At 52.6% G+C, this 17,275-nt stretch overlaps 1 protein-coding gene across 5 annotated transcripts in view; it reads right to left on the bottom strand.

The window, feature by feature from the left end:
• Positions 1 to 11,710, bottom strand: part of LOC123632375 (MHC class II transactivator-like) — a 38,834-nt gene extending 27,124 nt beyond the window's left edge. For 2 of the 5 annotated variants that reach the window (XM_045542587.1, XM_045542588.1), the window contains exon 1: positions 11,527 to 11,662. In XM_045542587.1, the coding sequence (XP_045398543.1) occupies positions 11,527 to 11,578 (52 nt within the window). In that variant the 5' untranslated portion in view covers positions 11,579 to 11,662. Of the gene's footprint in view, positions 1 to 9,937; positions 10,015 to 11,526 lie in introns of those variants that run through there. The other 3 variants (XM_045542584.1, XM_045542585.1, XM_045542586.1) reach the window with 3 other exon arrangements.
• Between the last annotated feature and the right edge of the window lie 5,565 nt (positions 11,711 to 17,275).

Below are 17,275 nucleotides of genomic sequence, written 5' to 3'. Positions count from 1 at the left end.
AGGGGTGTCAGAGCTGCGACTCAGGCCTGAGACTCTAGGCTCCCAGAATGCCACAGCTGCCTCCCAATCATGCCAAGATCTCCTTGGATCTTGGCCTGGGATGTCCCTCTGTCCCAGAGCCATGTGTCCTGTGTCTACAGATGCTTAGGAAGTGCTTCAAAGGGTCCTTCAATGGACTCTTTCCCCCACTTGCAATTCCAGAGGGGGCTGGGGACAGAGATGGCCCTGATCAGCCCACCACAGAGGAGAGAGTCCCCTTCCGCTGCCCGGGCACAGGGCAGATCAGACAAGTCAGAGCCCTATGAGGACAGGGACTCCCCCCCCTCCACCCATCTAGCTCATCTACCCCCAGCCTCTAGCATCTCTCTGTACATGGCAAGCTCCCCCCATCTGCAGGGACATTACAGAACCAGAATTCACAGTGCCTACCGAGTGCCAGGCACCGAATGACATGACGCGTAGACAGCCATTTGGTCTAACTTGCACACTAGCCATTTGTGTTCCTGTTTTTCAGATGAAGAAACAGGCTCAGAGAGAGGAGTGGTGAGCGGGGATTGGAATCCACTTCCTGGCTCCAAAGCCTCCCTTATCCCACAGCTTTCTGGAATCCTTCTTCTGTCCCCCACATCCCGCTCCGCCACCCTGAGGAGATGCCCTCGCCCAGGGAGGGAAGGTGTGGGTGGCAGGACAATTTCTCCTTTTGAGGAGCCGTCTGGGGCAGAGCGGAGGTGGGGCTGTGTCTTTTTGGTAAACGGGCAGTATTTTTAGAAGGTCCTCTTTGAAACTGCCCTTCCCCCAGCCCCCCACCTCCAACTTGAGGAAACGTTCTTAATCTTTTTGCCACCAGAAGTCCTTTCTGGGGTTTGTTTCCATCCCCACTTCACACTACACACAGTTTTGTAGGTACTAAACAGGCTTCTGAATTAAAAATTCATTTCTGTCTTCCCTGGGGGAGATCGAGTGTTGCCAGAATGTTCTCGTTCAGACCTAAGCAACTTGAGGGTCAGTCCACGAAGCTCCTCTGTGTGCCAACATAATGTTCCATCTCAGCTGGGGACATTCTTTCCTGTCTGGGGCTGTGCTGGTGCCTTATACTTACTATTTAGTTGCAATCACCCCTTTGTTTCAACTCTGGGTGATTGGTATTAGTATTAGTATATACCCATTTTACAGAGGGTGACATCAAGGTTTGGCTCAGTTTATCAAATGCATTCTTCCCAGAAAGGAGGAGTATATCCTTGAGGGTCCACGGGAGCACTGCCAGGGAGAAAGGGGCTCTTTTTACCCAAAAAGCCTCCAGCACTGCCCTGCACTGTGGTAAAAGAGCGCAAGGAGTACTTCCCTACTCTTGACCATGAACTTCTCCTGAGGAATGGAAAAAACTCTGAACTGTGTGTCTAGACATGGTTTGAATTCCCGCTCTGCCTTGACCTTGAGTACATGTCTTTACTCCTCTGAGCCTCCGTTTCACCCACTGGGTGTGGGAGCCCATCCAGCCGAGGCATTTTGGGATTCCCATTCCGCGTTGCCGGTCAGTTCTCCCCTCCGCCCTTCCCCCAGGCCCTCCTAACCCCACCTGCTCCCCAACCTCATGACAAGCTGTTTCCAGAGGCCGGATGACAGCGGGAGCTGGGAGCCCAGGGACCCTTATCTACCAGGAGCAGCCCCCAAGTAGCATCTGCGTGGGGGTAATAGTTCAAACAAGGTCCCCGTTTCCTCTTGCACCCCGCAGTCCTCCACATAAGCTCTAAGAGACATCTTTCACTTTTCCCCTCCAAATCTGTAAGACAATGATTTACGGAGCATCTCCTACAATGAAGTCACTGGGCTCAGTTCTCCAGGGCCCCAAAGAGGTTTAAAGCACAATTCGTGCCAAGGAGCTTGCAATGTAGACCCAGGCGATATTTTACAAGAGAGACAAAACATGATAATAATGGTATGGTGGTTAAGGTGCAGGCTGTGTCTTCAAATCCCAGTTCCAGTGTGTGGCCTTGTGAAAATTACTCAGCCTCTCTGAGTTGTAGAATCTACTGCATCTGGTTGGCATAGTGCCTACCTCGTTGGGTTGCTGTGACTAGCCTAAAGTGACATATCCAGTAAGTGGTTATTAGCACGTAAGCTCCTTGGCTGCGCTCGGTGGCTTGCACCTGTAATTCTAGCACTCTGGGAGGCTGAGGCAGGAGGATAGCTTGAGGTCAGGAGTTTGAGACCAGCCCGAGCAAGAGTGAGACCCCATCTCTACAAAAAAGAAAAATTAGCCAGGTGTCATGGCGCACACCTGCAGTCCCAGCTACTTGGGAGGCTGAGGCAGGAGGATTGCTTGAGCCCGGGAGGTTGCAGTGAGCTGTGATGGTGCCACTGCACTCTAGCTGGGGTGACAGAGCAAGCCTCTGTCTCAGAAAAAAAAAAAGATGTAAACTCCAAAATTTAAACAGCAAAGGGTCACTTGACGTTGCACAACTGGCAAAAATTAGAGAGCTGGGAAACAACAAGTGTTGGCCACACCGGGTTAGTGGGATATAGACTGGTGCGGCCGCTCTGGAGAACAAAAACCTGGCATCACTTAGAATACATAGGGATGCACAGATCCTACAACCCAGCAATTCAGTTCTCGGGTCTACACATCCCAAAGAAAAGCTCCCACACTCCACAAGGGGCCCCATCTGAAGATGCTCACTGCTGTGTTGTCTGCAGTGACAGGGAGTTGGAGGTCCCCTGGGTGTCCAGCACTGGGGGTGTGGACAGGTGAGATATAGCCACTGCACTCCATGCAGGACGATGCAGTGATTAGAAGCAAAGACCAAATGCATAAGAAGCAATGCAGGGAGATCTTAATAACATAATATTATGTTATTAAAGAAAAAGAAACAGGATAAGGTCTTACAGCCCAATTCCAGATGTGCAGAGTGACACACATGCACATAAAAAAGCAACACATGTTTTATAAGAACACATCCAAATAAGAGGATACACCATAAATTCATTAGAATTGGTGCCCAGGCCGGGCGCGGTGGCTCATGCCTGTAATCCTAGCACTCTGGGAGGCCGAGGCGGGTGGATTGCTCGAGGTCAGGAGTTCAAGACCAGCCTGACAAGAACAAGACCCCGTCTCTACTAAAAATAGAAAGAAATTATCTGGCCAACTAAAATATATATAGAAAAAATTAGCCGGGCATGGTGGCGCATGCCTGTAGTCCCAGCTACTCGGGAGGCTGAGGCAGTAGGATCGCTTAAGCCCAGGAGTTTGAGGTTGCTGTGAGCTAGGCTGATGCCACAGCACTCACTCTAGCCAGGGCAACAAAGCAACACTCTGTCTCAGAAAAAAAAAAGAATTGGTGCCCAGAGGGTGAAAGAGGAAGGGAGACAGGAAAATTAATTAATGAGGACAGATGCCTCTTGTGCTCCAAAGATCATAGTGCACTATTAACTGAGCGGGCCATTACCCATGGTTTAAGGTCAAGAGCCCACAGCCCTGGGGAGGAGATGAGAACATGCCAAACTTGGAGATGGATGGCGAGGTGGGTGCCATCTGCAGAGGAGGAAGCCCCCAGCTCTCTGGCCTGCCACTTGCTTGCCCAGTGTGGGCGACCTAGGAAGATGAGACAGAGAGGACTTAGAGGAACTAATGGTCTCACTCAAGACTTTCACTTCCCAGAAGGGCTTGAAGAAGTCACAACAGAGTGCAAACTAAGGCATGGAGCAACGCAGAGGGACTATGGCCCTGGAAGGCAACTGGAGGTTCCAGTCATTTCTCCCCAAGGCAGGGAGACGGAAAGATGTGTGTGTAGATGAGCATAGGTGTAATCAAGGCCAGGAGGCCAGACAAGCTTCATGTCAGCACAGGTCTGGACATACTGCTATTGGTTGGCTCTGGAATCCCACTCTGAACTGCAGGCTCTTCATCTGTGCCACAGGGGCTTGGCTTGAAGCAGGGTTTCAAAACCGAAGATTGAATCAGGCCTACAGGCCTAGTTGTTTTGTTTCCCTAGCCAATCAGTATAAGAGAGTGTGTGTGTGTGTGTGTGTGTGTGTGTGTGTTTTAGTTGCCATCACAATGTCTCTATTTTCAGTACACAATTAATAGTTGCCAGAGGCCCTATTGCCTTCTGCCAGGCCACATTTCACAATTATGGCCTCTCGGGCATTTGGGTTTGCAACCTTGGCTGGGAGGCCCTCTGAGGTCCCTTCCTGCTCTGGAAAGACGGTGGCTCGGGATGGATGGGTGATTGGGGCAGCGAGAGGCAGGATTAAATTCTGTCCTGAAGGGGAACTGAGATGCACAGTTCCCTGAGCACCCAAATGGGCCAGTGCCACAAAGGGAAGGAGCAGGTAGCACTGGAGTTGCAGCACCTGGGTGCTGGGTGAGCTCCGGGGAAGCTCAGATGGGAAGGGCATCATGAGATAAACTGGGAGCTGTGGGATGGAAGTGTTGCCCTCCGTGGTTCCAGCATCCTCAAGGATCTTAGCATTTTCATCACAGCTCCCAGCCCTTCCAGGCTTGAGCCAACCAAACAGTGGCAGGACAAGGTGACCTCAGAGCAGGAAAGCTCGGTATGAAAGCAAGGCTGCCTCCAATCTCTGACCATAGAGCGTCTCAGCAGTTGGAGGTGGGGCAAAGGAAGAAGGACGGGCACAGCCTTGCAGTTTCCAACCCCACAAGTCCCCAACAACCTGGTGGGATGGGACCAACTCTGGGAGTCATGAGTCCTGACATCTGGGCACTTGCTCTGCTTCTGACAGGCTGTGTGACCCTGGGCAAGCCCACTGCCCTCTCTGGTCCCCAGGGCTCTCATCTGTTAAATAAGAGGATCATACAAGAGCAGTGGCTTTCAAATAACATTTCACAAGGATCCCAAATCCCTGACCAGGTAAAGATAGAGCTGTTAGGTTCAACGGGATCGAGGGGCCCAGAACCTGTCTTCCCCGAAAGGGGCTGCACAGAATACAGTCTAAAAACACGACTCCACTAAGTGAAATGAGGCACCTGAGGAGGCTACACGCTGTATGATTCCAACTACGCATCTGGCAAAGGCGAAGGTATGGAGACAATTAAAAGGTCAGTGGTTGCCCGAGGTTAGTGGGGAGACAGGAGGGAGGGACAGGCAGAGCACAGAGGCTTCAGGGCAGTGAGACTATTCGATGTGACACTCTAAAGGTGGATACGTGACATTACACGCTTGTCCAAACCCATAGAATATACAACAGCAGGAGTGGACCCTAACATAGACCGTGGACCGTGCGTAATAACGATGCAGCAGTGTAGGTTCATCGATTGTGACAGATGCGTCATTCTGGTGGGGGTCGCTGACACTGGGGGTGTCTGTGCACGTGTGGGGGCAGGAAGTAGATCGGAAATCTCTGTTCCTTTGGGTCAATTTTTTCTGTGAACTTAAAAATGTTCTAAAAAAATAGAGCGTTTGAAAAAAAAAAAAACCCACACACAACCCCAGGTAACAGTTTAGGTCCCTTCCTCCACCTACGCTCTGATTTGACAGTTTCGACTTGTGTCGTGGATGCTGTGATGTGCTGCCCAGATCAGCCCCTGCAGGACAGCCAGCCCTTCCTCCAGCTGCTGGGTGGCTGGTGGCCCAGCGCTGGCAGCTCAGCCTCCCGGGGAACAGCCCAGAGTCCTGCCCTTTCCCTGGGGTAGCCCATGTCCAGTGACTGGCCCGTGTGTGGTGTGAAGGTCTGGTCTCTGTGACTCGCTTTGGGACAACCCCAAAGTCCATCCCAGCTTCCCTGTGGGATCGTCTGAGACCGCTGTCGTGACTGCATTGCACCCCAACTCCTACCTCTACCCAATCCTGCTTTCTTCCCTTTTCTCTCTGCTGTTCCCCCCGGTGAACACCCCCCAGTAAACCTCCCGTGTGCAAATCTCCACCTCCCAGTTGGGTTTCCAGAGAGTCTGACCTAAGACCATTTGGGTCTGTTTTTCTCTAAGAGGGGCCTAAAGTCACGCAGAACCCCACAAAAGATACCATAGAGGCCACCTCTGAAACTCAGGCAAGCCACCTACCTTCTCTGGACCTCGACTGAGGACACCCACCTCATAGCAACTTGGAAAATCGTGAAACTCAAATGAGACGACTCTAGTTTGTGCATGTGCTGGTAAAATGGCAAAGTTATTGGGGGTGAGGGGCCTGGGGGTTCCCAGGACAAGAAGGGAGAAGACAAGCTGTAAGGGCTGCAGCTCTTGTCCGGATTGAAGGCCGGCTTGCCTGGCCTCTCTGGCTCCAGCCGGCCTTCCTTCCTTCTGCATGCCCCGACATTCCTAGCCACAGTCAATGACCTGGAAAGGAGTCCAACAAGTTTTTCCTGGAAGAGAACCTGACCCAAGTGCTGGGGTTGGGCGGTGGAGGGAGATGAGGATTTTGTGACTGCAGTTAGCAAAAACAGGCCACAAGCTCCAGCCCCAACCCCTCCAGCTCAATTTAACATAGCGCCAGCCCTCTGCTGGGTGCTAGGGACTCCGCCATGAGCCATGAGCCGGCCCTGCCCGCCAGGATCTGACCAGAGTCCAGCAGTTAACAGGTGGTGTGAATGAGCATGACTTGGAAGTTAAACACAGGGCAGCTAACCCCCCCTCCCCCCGCCCAGTGGCTCTGTTAGGGGAGGCTAGAGCTGGGCCCAGGAATCTGCATTTTTCAATGTCTGCGTGTGCACACACACAATCCCCTCATGTCCCCCCCTTGCCCTGTAGTCACTACACTTGCCCTGTAGTGACTCTGAGAAGTAAGATAGGCTTTATTTCCAACGTAGTGTGGGTTTCTACTTGCTAAGATGACATCACCTCCTAGCTTGCTTTAACACAAGGAAGTCCACAATCTGCATCCCCCCGACCTTCCAGACCCTCCATTTCTGCAACCCTTCCCGTTTTCTGCAGCTGGAAACCCCACAACCAGATTGGACACTTCCTCACTTCTGAATTTTTCCTTCCTAAAGTCTCTTAGCTGTCCTCTGCTACCAAGCCCTTGATCTAATAGTCCTCAGACCCTCAGCCTAGACTTTACAACAGCTTCCAGATCTTTCCTCGAATCCAGAGTCTCCCAAACTTACTCATCTGCTACTTTTATGATTTTTTTGCCATCTCTGCACACCACCTGTTCTATGATTTACTTTACTATTTTCCCTACATGAACTTTTAAAAGAAACTTAAATATATTTATTTTAAAAGCAAGCTTTCTGGAATTGAAAGCAGGGAATCCAGCAGATACTCGTACACCCATGTACCCAGCAGCGTTACTTAAAATAGTCAAAAGGCGGAAACAACCCAAGTGTCCATCAATAGATGAACAGATAAACAAAATGTTTATCCATACATTAGAATATTACTCAGCCTTCAAAAGGAATTATGTTCTGACACATGTCACAACATGGATGAACTTTGGGGACATCATGCTACGTGAGAGAAGCCAGACACAAAAGGACAACTATTGTATGATTCCACTTATATGAAATATGCAGAATAGGTAAATGTATAGAGGCAGAAAGTAGAATAGAAGTTTCTAGGGGCTGGGAGGAGGGGATGATGGGGGAGTTATTGCTTAACGAGTATAAAGTTTCAATCTGGGATGATGAAAGAGTCCTGGAGACGGATGGTGGTGGTGGTTTGCCCAACATTTTCAATGGCCCTTAATGCCACTGAGTTTACTCTTGAAAGGGGTTAAAATGGTAACATTGATGTTATATATATTTTACCATGATTTGACAAAAAGAAAACTTTTTCCAGTGGGAAAAACCTGAACAGTATCACTTACCATTGAAAACAAAAACAATGTTACCAAAATAGTGCCAACTTCCCTACTGCTAGAAAGTAGGGAAAGAAACATTAGCAAGCCTTAGAGCACCGTTAAAGATGCCTACCTACAAAATTAGAGATTTTTCTCCTTAAGGAAAGAAGGATTGAAAGAATCTCGGAAGTATCCATGTCTTCCCCATGAGAACCGGTGTCAACTAATGCTTCTTTATGAACTGTCTTGGGACCCCCAGTCCCTTGTGTCCCGGCCTTTGGAAACAACCCTTCTGCCCACGGTTTCCTCTCAGATCCTTCTAAACAATCCCTTTAGAATCTATAATAACACTCCCGGCGCATGCATATTCTTGGGTGGTTTTCCAAAATGCTTCTGTGGCTGGCAGACGATCAGGAAGACAGCTCCCATCTTTTACCCATTTTACAGCTGAGCCTCAGAGAGGGGAAGTCACTTGTCAGTCAAGGTGACTGAAGACCAGTCTGAAGCCCAAGGAGAGAAGCTTCCCCCCCTCCCTCCGGTGACTTCTCTGATTGCCCGGGACGGACCCAGGGCCATGGGAGAGCATCCTTGTGTTCATTTCTTGACTCTACTCTTCACAAGGTACCAGGTGCTGAGGTCTCAAACATGAAACCAAGCCGCAGCCACCAGACAGACAGGTCTCCCTGTGACTACCCAGGACCTGCCCTGCATGTGTGGAGGCTCACACCCGCTCTCTCCCAGACACTGGACTGAGCTCTCAGGAGACCCGGGTTCCAACCTGACTCTGCCAACTGCTTGCTATGTGGCCTCGGGCAAAACCAAACCAAACCACAGCCCCTCTCTGGGACTCAGTTTCCATGGAGGTTTTGTAACACAGAGAGTAAGGGGATTAGACTCCATCAAGCCTCTCAAAGTCTTAGTGCCTCGCAGGAACTTTGGAGCACTAACAGTGGAGTCACCTGGGACAGATCGGTGGTTTACCCTGGAGGTTCCGAGCCCCGCCCCAGCCCTTGTTAATGGAGTCTGGGCGTAGGGCCTGGGAACCTGTACACTGGACAGTCTCCCGGCTCAGCCCAACGTGCAGGACGCCAGAAACCTCCTGGCTCCGTCATTTCTGAGGACCCTTCCACCTCACATTTCTGAGACCCTCGGAGACCAGGTCCTCACCTAAGGCAGCCTGGGGGTTGGCAGGTGATGATTCACGGGGTCCTCTTCCCACCACCCTTTGGCTCCACCCACCTCAACTGGAGGAAGCACCAATTTCCTTAATCTGATTGGGGAGGAGTATTTGTTTATTTTTCCCTTTGTTATGGGTAGCATAGACAAAACACTTCCTGCCAAATTTAGGAACTCCTGGCTATGATTGGGGGTGGGCAGCTGTGGACTCTTAGGCTGTGCCACCCCTCTCGTGTCACCTGGGGTGGAAAGAGGGGCTATGGGACTCAAGGGGATTGCAGGATTTAAGAATTTCAGACAAAGCTAGGCATGGTGGCTCCTATTCTGTCTTGAACCCCAGGGAGACACCCCCCCCTTAGGGGCCCTTTAGTGTCTCTTCTTAGAGGGCGTGGCTCAGGACCCCAAAGCCAGGTAGAGATGCCAGATCAAGGACAGTCCTGTCCAGGGAACCTACCCCCACCCCACGATGGTCAAAGAGAGGTGAGGATTCCTCCAGTCTCGCGCAGGGACCCCACCTAGAGAGCCCAGTACCCAGACTCCAGAGTCGCAGCGGGAATATGACCCAACAGAGAAACTGAGGCTCAGAGAAGGACGGCCGTGGTCCCAGGTCCCCTGTACAGGAAGGGCCCGTGTTCCCCTCCGGGCGCCGCTGCACACCTCTGCAAAATCCAGCGCGCGCGCCGCGTCTGCCAAGGGCTGGGAGTGCGTCGGCTCCGCGCGCTCCTGGCCGCGTCCCAGTCCGCGTCCCAGCCTCTCCGCAGACGCTCCCGCCGGCTGTCCCCGCCGCCTCCGCCCCCTAGCCCCGGCGCTCTGGGCGCAGCAAGCCGAGCTCCCAGTTCCCGGCTCCTGGGTCCTGCGTGGAGTCGTTCCAGGAATGCTGGAAACGAGAAGTTTCCCAGATCTACATTGTGCACATTGCTTTCCCTCTCCTCCCAGCCTTGCTGTGTGACCTAGGGCAAATAGCTGCCAGTCTCTGAGCCTTGATTCCCAGCCTGACTTTAGGGGCTGCAGAGGGGACTTTGGTTACCTACCGCTGTTCCTCGGGCTCCTGCGCGCCGCCGGTGGCCTCTCCCTCCCCAGCTCTGGGGCCCCAGTGAGCCTGGGGCAGCCGTCCCCTGGCCATCCCACCTCCTCCGCCCCACCCCGCCCCCGCCGCTCTTTTTCCCTTTCACTTTCACTCTGCACCACTGGGCTTGGCCCAAGCGGGGGAGCAAGCTAGCAGCTACTGTATCCACCACGTGCTTTCCCAGAAGTATCCCTGTGACACCCAGCACCTCTGGATCCTCCAGGAGGTCTCTTTTTTAGCCAGCTCCTCACAATGGCCAGCCCTGCTTCTGGGGAGGGTTTTAGGGCAGGAACCCCGGGGACCTGGGGAAGCTCATGCCCACCCCCTGGGTGGGCCTCTGTTTTTCTCCAGCTCAGCCAACCTCAGAAGTTGCAAACCACTGGGACAGGGCACTTGGCCCCTAGACAAGCTAGCTGAGCCATTCACTCCCCTGCTGCAAGCGCTCCTCTCTCAGGACCTTCACCAAATGGAAAGCCAGCCTCGGTAAGCCGGGGTGCCCATCACCACACCCCCAGGTGGCAACAGTCCCTCGCTTCCTTCGCAGAGGTCCTGGTCCCTGCTCTGCCCAGGGCATGAGACTTTGAGAAAGTCATTTCCCCTTTCCAAGCCTGGATTTCCTCATCTGGAATTGAAGAAATCAATTGCAGATGGGCCAAAGTGACCTCTGACCTCTCTTTCCCCCCTCCAACACGCCCCTCAACAACCTATGACGGCAACCAGCAGAGCTGGCAAACCTGTCTTCAGCCCCTGGGCTCAGAGCAAGCCACACATTGCAGGGGAGTGTGACAAAAGCGTTCTCACCTTTTTAACCGCACAGTAACAGCAACACCACAGTAACAGCAACATCGATAATAGTAGGCTCCTGTGATAATATTTGGTTGCTACAGTTTACCAGGCACAGTCCTAGACAAGGGCATACCACGCACGGCCGACAGTCAGCTGGGAGTCAGACCTGCCATGGTGCCTTCAGAGCTGGGGCTATGTGTCTGTGCTATGCTCTTCGCACCAGCTGTCCCCTGTCCCCTGCCCCACTTCTCAAACAACACCATTTGGAAACTGAGGACAGGGCAGCGTCTGCCCAGGTGACCAGTTATCGCCAGCTGCCTGGGCTCAACCCCTACACCCGGGGCTGACTCCAGTTTTGGTTTCCTTGCTTCTCCCGGGATGGGGTGTGGTCTGGCAGAGGTCCCATCCTGTGTAAGCCCCTCTCAATATTTACCCAAAACCAGAGCTGACAGTGAGAGGACCTTGTGGTTTGCCGAGCAGGGCCAGCGGGCTGAGAGCTAACGACACGCCCCCTGAAAGTCTGACTTCTAGAACTCTTCAGCGCTGATAAAACCCTCTCACATTCCAGGCACCTGGCTGACCTGAATTTTCCTCCGGTGCAAGGAAATAAACAACTGCTTCACATCTTCCGACAGCCTGCGCCAGCCTGCCACAGACCTCTCTTCCCACCCCCAGCCCCCCAGTTCAGAGTGGTGTCTCTGTTCTTCTGAGACACTAGGGCCAGCCAAGACCTCACTCTAAATGAAGATGTATTTTCAGCCCTTTTACCTTGGGGCTCTGACAGGTAGGACCCAGCAGGGCGTGGAGCCAGGCAACGCATGGTGTAGGAAGTCCAGCCAGGCCGGCAGCTCCTGGAGTCCGCAGCCCTTCCTCGGGCCTCAGCCTTCCCAAGGATGCCGTCCAGTCTCGTGGGATGCTCGGCTCAGAAGCAGGCAGCCTCATCACTAGCCTCCCTCCACCGTGGGGAGCCCGCCAATCAAAGCCAGCATGCAAAGGAGCAAGCAAGGGACTGGCAGAAAACTCTCCCTGCAAGGTGGCCCCAAGCTGTCAGAGATGTCTTCCGTCGGAACGCCCTCTAATTTGCCCACACTCCCTTAAACCCCTTCCAGTGCCTCTGATGTTAATTTCAGTTCCTCACTGTGGACCACATGTGGCCAGCACAGAAAGTTTCGAGTTGTCTGTTGGGGGGACCTTCAACACTCTGACATTCTGAGACGACAGCTGCAATGGAACCACACAGGTGGCAGCTGCAAATATCTGCTGTCCTCTGCAGGATGGGGCCAGTAGCAGAGCCCCACAAATGCCTCAAGACAAACTGAGGACCTCTGCTGGGAGACTCCCTGGACTCCCCTCCCCTTCCCATCCCCACCCTCACACGAAACTGCCCCAAATGTCCCTGGAGATCATGCGTGGTCCACCCATCATTTTTACTCCAAGACATTGGATGAAAACAGAAACTACACGTAACAGAATGTTACCCCCAGTATGGTACATTTCCAGCCAGATGGTTTGGGTTGACCCACAGATGTGGTGCTAAGGAACATTGACCCCCACAGTGAGAAAGTTAGTGTCTTTTCAAGTCTGCCCATCCTCCTGAAGAGAAAGTCTCAGTTTGCTGCTGATATATCTTCAACGCCTCTTCTATGTAAGATGTTCCCATTTCACTGAGAGCAGCCCTCTAGCCTCGGAGCCTGCAGTGGTCAGCTATTCTGGCTAGAATCTAATAACATTGCTCTGCCTTCCCGTTTATTAGCTACCTGCTGTTTCTGGCATACTTTTTCCTATTTGGTAGGATGTAAAGTTTTCTCTGAAGATAAAGGTGAGTAAAAAAAAATATGAGTGATTTGAAAAAATAACTGTCAAGTAAATAACTAAAGGCAGTACTCAGAAAAGGCAAAAATGATGAGGGTGGTCCTCGAATGAAGTTTTGGAAACAATAACTTACATGCCTTATGTGTTTTTACTGAAAGAGCACTGGGCTGGGAGATTGAAGAGCTGGCTGTTACTAGCAAGTGTGTGACCTTGGCCCCCTTCCTTCCCTTCCGCGGGCCTCAGTTTCCCTACATGTAAAATGAGAATGATGCCTGTCTTTGTAGGGCGATTATTTTGAAGCGATCATTATTTTTAGAAGTCCCAGAGGGAAGTAGACAGACAAATAAGAAATGCGAAGAGTCAATCTGAAACAGAGCTTCGCTCCGTTGGGCTAATGTAACAGACATACGAACGTTAGACATTCTAAGAAGTGTCATTCTCCCGTGACCTGGTGTCAAGGAAGAGCCACCCCTGGCTGCTTAGCTGTCTTGAGACTCCATATGGGGGTCCCTTCCTGTTCTCAGTCAGCTGACTCTGATGCCCCCAGCCCCAGCCCCATGGCCAAGGCAGCTTCGCGTCAGGGCAGAGCTTAGGACGGGTCAGCCAGGCCTGCCATCTCTCACCTGGGTGAGAGCTCCTGCCTGGCACCCCGCCTCTCTACATCGTCCCTGATGCCCCTCAGGCCCACACTCCACAAGCTGACCATGCCCATGTCAACACGAAGGGTTTCTGAGCAGGGCAGTGACAAGTGCCAGCCTGTGTGTTCCGCTGACGGCAGAGATTGCACGCTGGCACCTGGAGGGACCAGGGCAGAGGGGTGGGCAGCTGTGGCCCCCAGCCAGGAACCAAGGGGTGCCTGAATTCGAGCAAGGCAAGTGAGGATGCAGAGAAAGGGAAGGAGGGTGCAGGATGGCTCAGAGGTACAGTGACAACCTCCGGGACCGAGGGAACAGGGACAAGGTGCCGGGAGGAAGGGTTAAGTCGACTCCAGGCCACTCCAGGGTTGTCTGAGTGGATGGATGGAGTTCTGCATTTGAATGATCAAGGCAGCCTCAAGTTCCAAAGGGACAAAGAGTCCTCCCCTGTGAGGTTGTAAGTGCTCCATCTTATGCTTTCTGGTGGTCACCATAATTCCTAGCAGGTGCCAAATAAATGGGGAAGGAGGAGGGAAGGAAGGAGGTGAGAAAGGAAGGAAAAGAGATCAGTAAACAGAGAGGTAGATGAATAGATGGAATTAAACTGGTTTGTATCCAAACGAGGTAGGTAGGCAGGAGGGCGTATGCGAATGTAGTCCTATTAGTGGGGGTTATTTGGTAGGAAGGCAGGTAAATAAGTTGATATATAATTATATGGGTGATTAGGTAGGTAGGAAAGTTGATAAATGGAGGAGTAGACACGAGTAGATACGTATATACAATGCACAGGTTGTAGATATACACATGGATGAATTGAGAAGCAGATATGAGTCGGTGGGCAGACAGACCCCGCAGGTTTGAGGGCAGGCAGGTCGGAGGAGGGGCAGGCAGCTGGAGAGACAGGTAGATAGTAAGTAAGGACACAGGTGAGCCACTCTAGGTCCCAGCAACAGAGAACACAAACCGCCGCTGCTTGGGTCAAGTGCCAGGCTGGGAGGCAAGCTGCTTTAAGGAGCAGGCTGGCCCGGGAAAACCCGTGGAGAAGTGCCAGCTTCCGGGCACAGGTGCCTCTCCTTCTGCGGCTCCTGCGGTGAGGGTGTGGTGGGTCTGGGTGGCTGGAAGCAGCCCAAGGGGAAGGGACAGGGTCCCTGTCGCCAGCGCATCGCCTCCCAGGGGGCTAAGGAGACTCCTGGAGCAGGGCAGGGCTGGTTCTCGGGAAAGGAAGGCTGGAGCGTGGGGGGATGCACCCTCTCCCCTCTCCGGTCAGCCACAGCTCTGATTTCTCTCACCCCGAAGGCCAAACGGGGGAGGAAGCTGGAGGGAGAGGGCTGGCAGCCCGTGTTGCCTTCCAGCAAATCAGGCAACATCTTAGAAGGATACTTTGTTCTTTGGGAGGTTCCTGGAAAAGAGACCTCATGGACAAAAACACCACATAATGGAAACATAGAACACGAAAACAACAAAAGAGAACCAACAAAAACAATAAAATATAAGACCCTGGCAGAGAAAAGGCACCTCTGTGTCCCCTGTGCCGTTGGCACACTCCAGGCCAGCCGGCCCCGTGCTCACTTGCGGCTGTCCTCCTATTCACCCTGGGCTTGCGGTTGCCTCGAACGCCAGCCCCGGGGGTGTTGAGTCAGAACCAGCTTTCTCTTGCCGGGAATGGATGTGCCTCGCGTTGGATGGTATTGCTGAACCCTTAGAACAGTGACTCTGAGGACTATTATATTATCACCTCCATTTTACACATGGGAAAACTGAGGCCCAGGGGGGCCCCGGGAAGTGTTCAAAGTCATCCCTCTTGGAATCAGGGATCTAGGACTGGCATTCGGGCCATCTGAGGGCACAGCCCATGTGCTTATTCAATGTGCCAACCCCAGAATGGGGGCCCCATGGACTCATTTCTTGTATGTCTCTTATGTGCAGAGCACCCAAGCATTCAGCAACTCAGCACTGTGTTTTGCATGGAGTAGGCGTCTAGATATTATTTGGAGCCCCCAATGAGACTGCAGAAATGATTGTTTTCTTGGCACTTCAAACCCCTGGCTTATTTTCCCCCTGCTCAATTCTGCTTGTCTGGTGTGTATTCAGTGCTACCTCACACCAGGGTACTGCCTTGGATGGTTTTCCAGCTACTATCTCATTTAACGCTCACTATAGTCTTGGGAGATTGACATCATCACTACTATCTTAGAGATGAAGACACTGAGGTTCAGAGTGGCCCACGGTTTATAAGTTGCAGAGCATGGCCTGAGATCCAGAGCTGCCCGGCTTCCAGCCTGGCTCTTGTTCTATCATCACCCAGCCTAGATCCCCCATCTCTGGCTTCTGGTTATCCTTCCAGGTGTTTGATTTCCCACTGAGGCTAAGAGTTCCTTCGGAGCAAGGAGCTTGACTTTCAGGCCCCACCAACCTTTCCCGGGGCTGGATGCACACACGCTGCTGTGTGTGGCACAGAGCCAATCCCCCAAGGTCACATCCCAGCAGTGGGCTCTCTGCACACTTGCAGCTAAGGCACTGCAATATCTGAAGGTATCTTCTGAATCATCAGGCCAGTTTCATTTTGAAGGCTGCCCTCTTATTTTTGATAGATTTACGGTATCCTCTTGGGTTGTTTAGAAGAGGAAGCCAAGCAGAAAGTACTACAATAGGCCTGGACCCAAGAGACCCGGAAGCCCCCTTCCCTAGGCCATGACCTGAGGCAAAGCACTTATCTTCTTTGTGCCTCAGTTTACTCATGTGTAAAATAGAAATAATGGCAGTATGTGAACTATCCACCCATCCCTCCACCCACCCATCCACCCATCCATCCATTCAACATTCCACAAATACATATGGTACACGGTGCTCAGGCCCTGTGCCAGGCACTTGGGGTACATCACAACCAAAACACAGATCCTTGTCCACATGGGGCTTATTTCCCAGTGGGAGAGTCAAACAACAAACGCCACACACAATCCAAAACTAAAATACATAGAAGGTGAAAACATTTTCAATCCAGGGAGGGGGCTCGGGGTGGGAGGGGAGCTGCAATTCCAAATGGGAGGCTCCGGGTAGGTCTCATCGATAAGGCGACACGTGAGCAAAGAGTTGAAGGACGTTAGGAGGTTGGCCAAGAGGGTACCTGGAGAAGAGTGTCCCGGGTGGAGGGAACAGCATGTGCAAAGGTCCTGAGGCAGAGAGCGTGCGGCGTGTCTGAGGGACAGCACGAGAGACGAGCAGGGCAGAGAGAAGTAGCGGATGAGAGCAGAGAGGGGATGAAGGCCAGCTTGTGAAGGGCCTTGTGGCCCAATGTCCGGATTTAGCTTTTCCTCTGTGTGACAATAGGGGTCATCGCAGCATTGAGAGCAGCAGAGCCGGGGTCATCGTAGGGTGGCCGAGAGGGAGGGTCACAAAAACCCCATGCGGATGATTCCCTTTTCTGAGCCCCCATGGAAACTAAAGTCAGTGGCCTTTATTTCCAAACCATGAGATTCTCTTTCCCTGTCCCCCCTCTTCTCCGCCAAAGGCTGCTGGTGGGACACCTGCCTGCTGTCCCAAGCCAGCCCTGTCTCCTGGCAGCCCAGGAGAGAGCCCTGGGGGGCAGGAAGAGCGAGCCCGGGGAGGGAAAGCCATTGTCCCGCTCCGTCTCCCGGCTCCGTGGAGACCATGCCACCGTGAGCACAGTTCCACTTTCTGGAGTCACGTGGGATCATAAATATAAATATTACATCCCCAGGGAGGAAACAGAGTTAAATAACAGGAACCAGAAAGCAGGGAGGGAGGGGCCGAGGTGTCGGGCCGCAGCCCTGCGAAGGCCGTGCAGATGGGAGGCCCTGACTCCTCCCCCAGGTGGTATCTGCACCCCCATCAAGACCACACTGGATGCTCACAGCCCCATCGAGAAGCCGAGGAAGATGATTCCGGTAGCAAAGATGCCACCCCGCTCCCCGCGTCTGCTAGGGTGAGGAGGGAGGGAGTGCAGGATGCATCCTAGGGACGATGGAAAACACCTAGGCGAGAATTTAGCCACAAGAAAAGCCAACCCCATAGAACTGATGTCTTGGCAGAAGAGTTGGAGTATACCAGCA

This window comes from Lemur catta, chromosome 2 (assembly GCF_020740605.2).
Source record: "Lemur catta isolate mLemCat1 chromosome 2, mLemCat1.pri, whole genome shotgun sequence".
Classification (NCBI taxonomy): Eukaryota; Metazoa; Chordata; class Mammalia; order Primates; family Lemuridae; genus Lemur; species Lemur catta.
The sequence above is the reverse complement of the archived record's forward strand: the minus strand, read 5'-3'. Positions and strand labels throughout refer to the sequence as shown.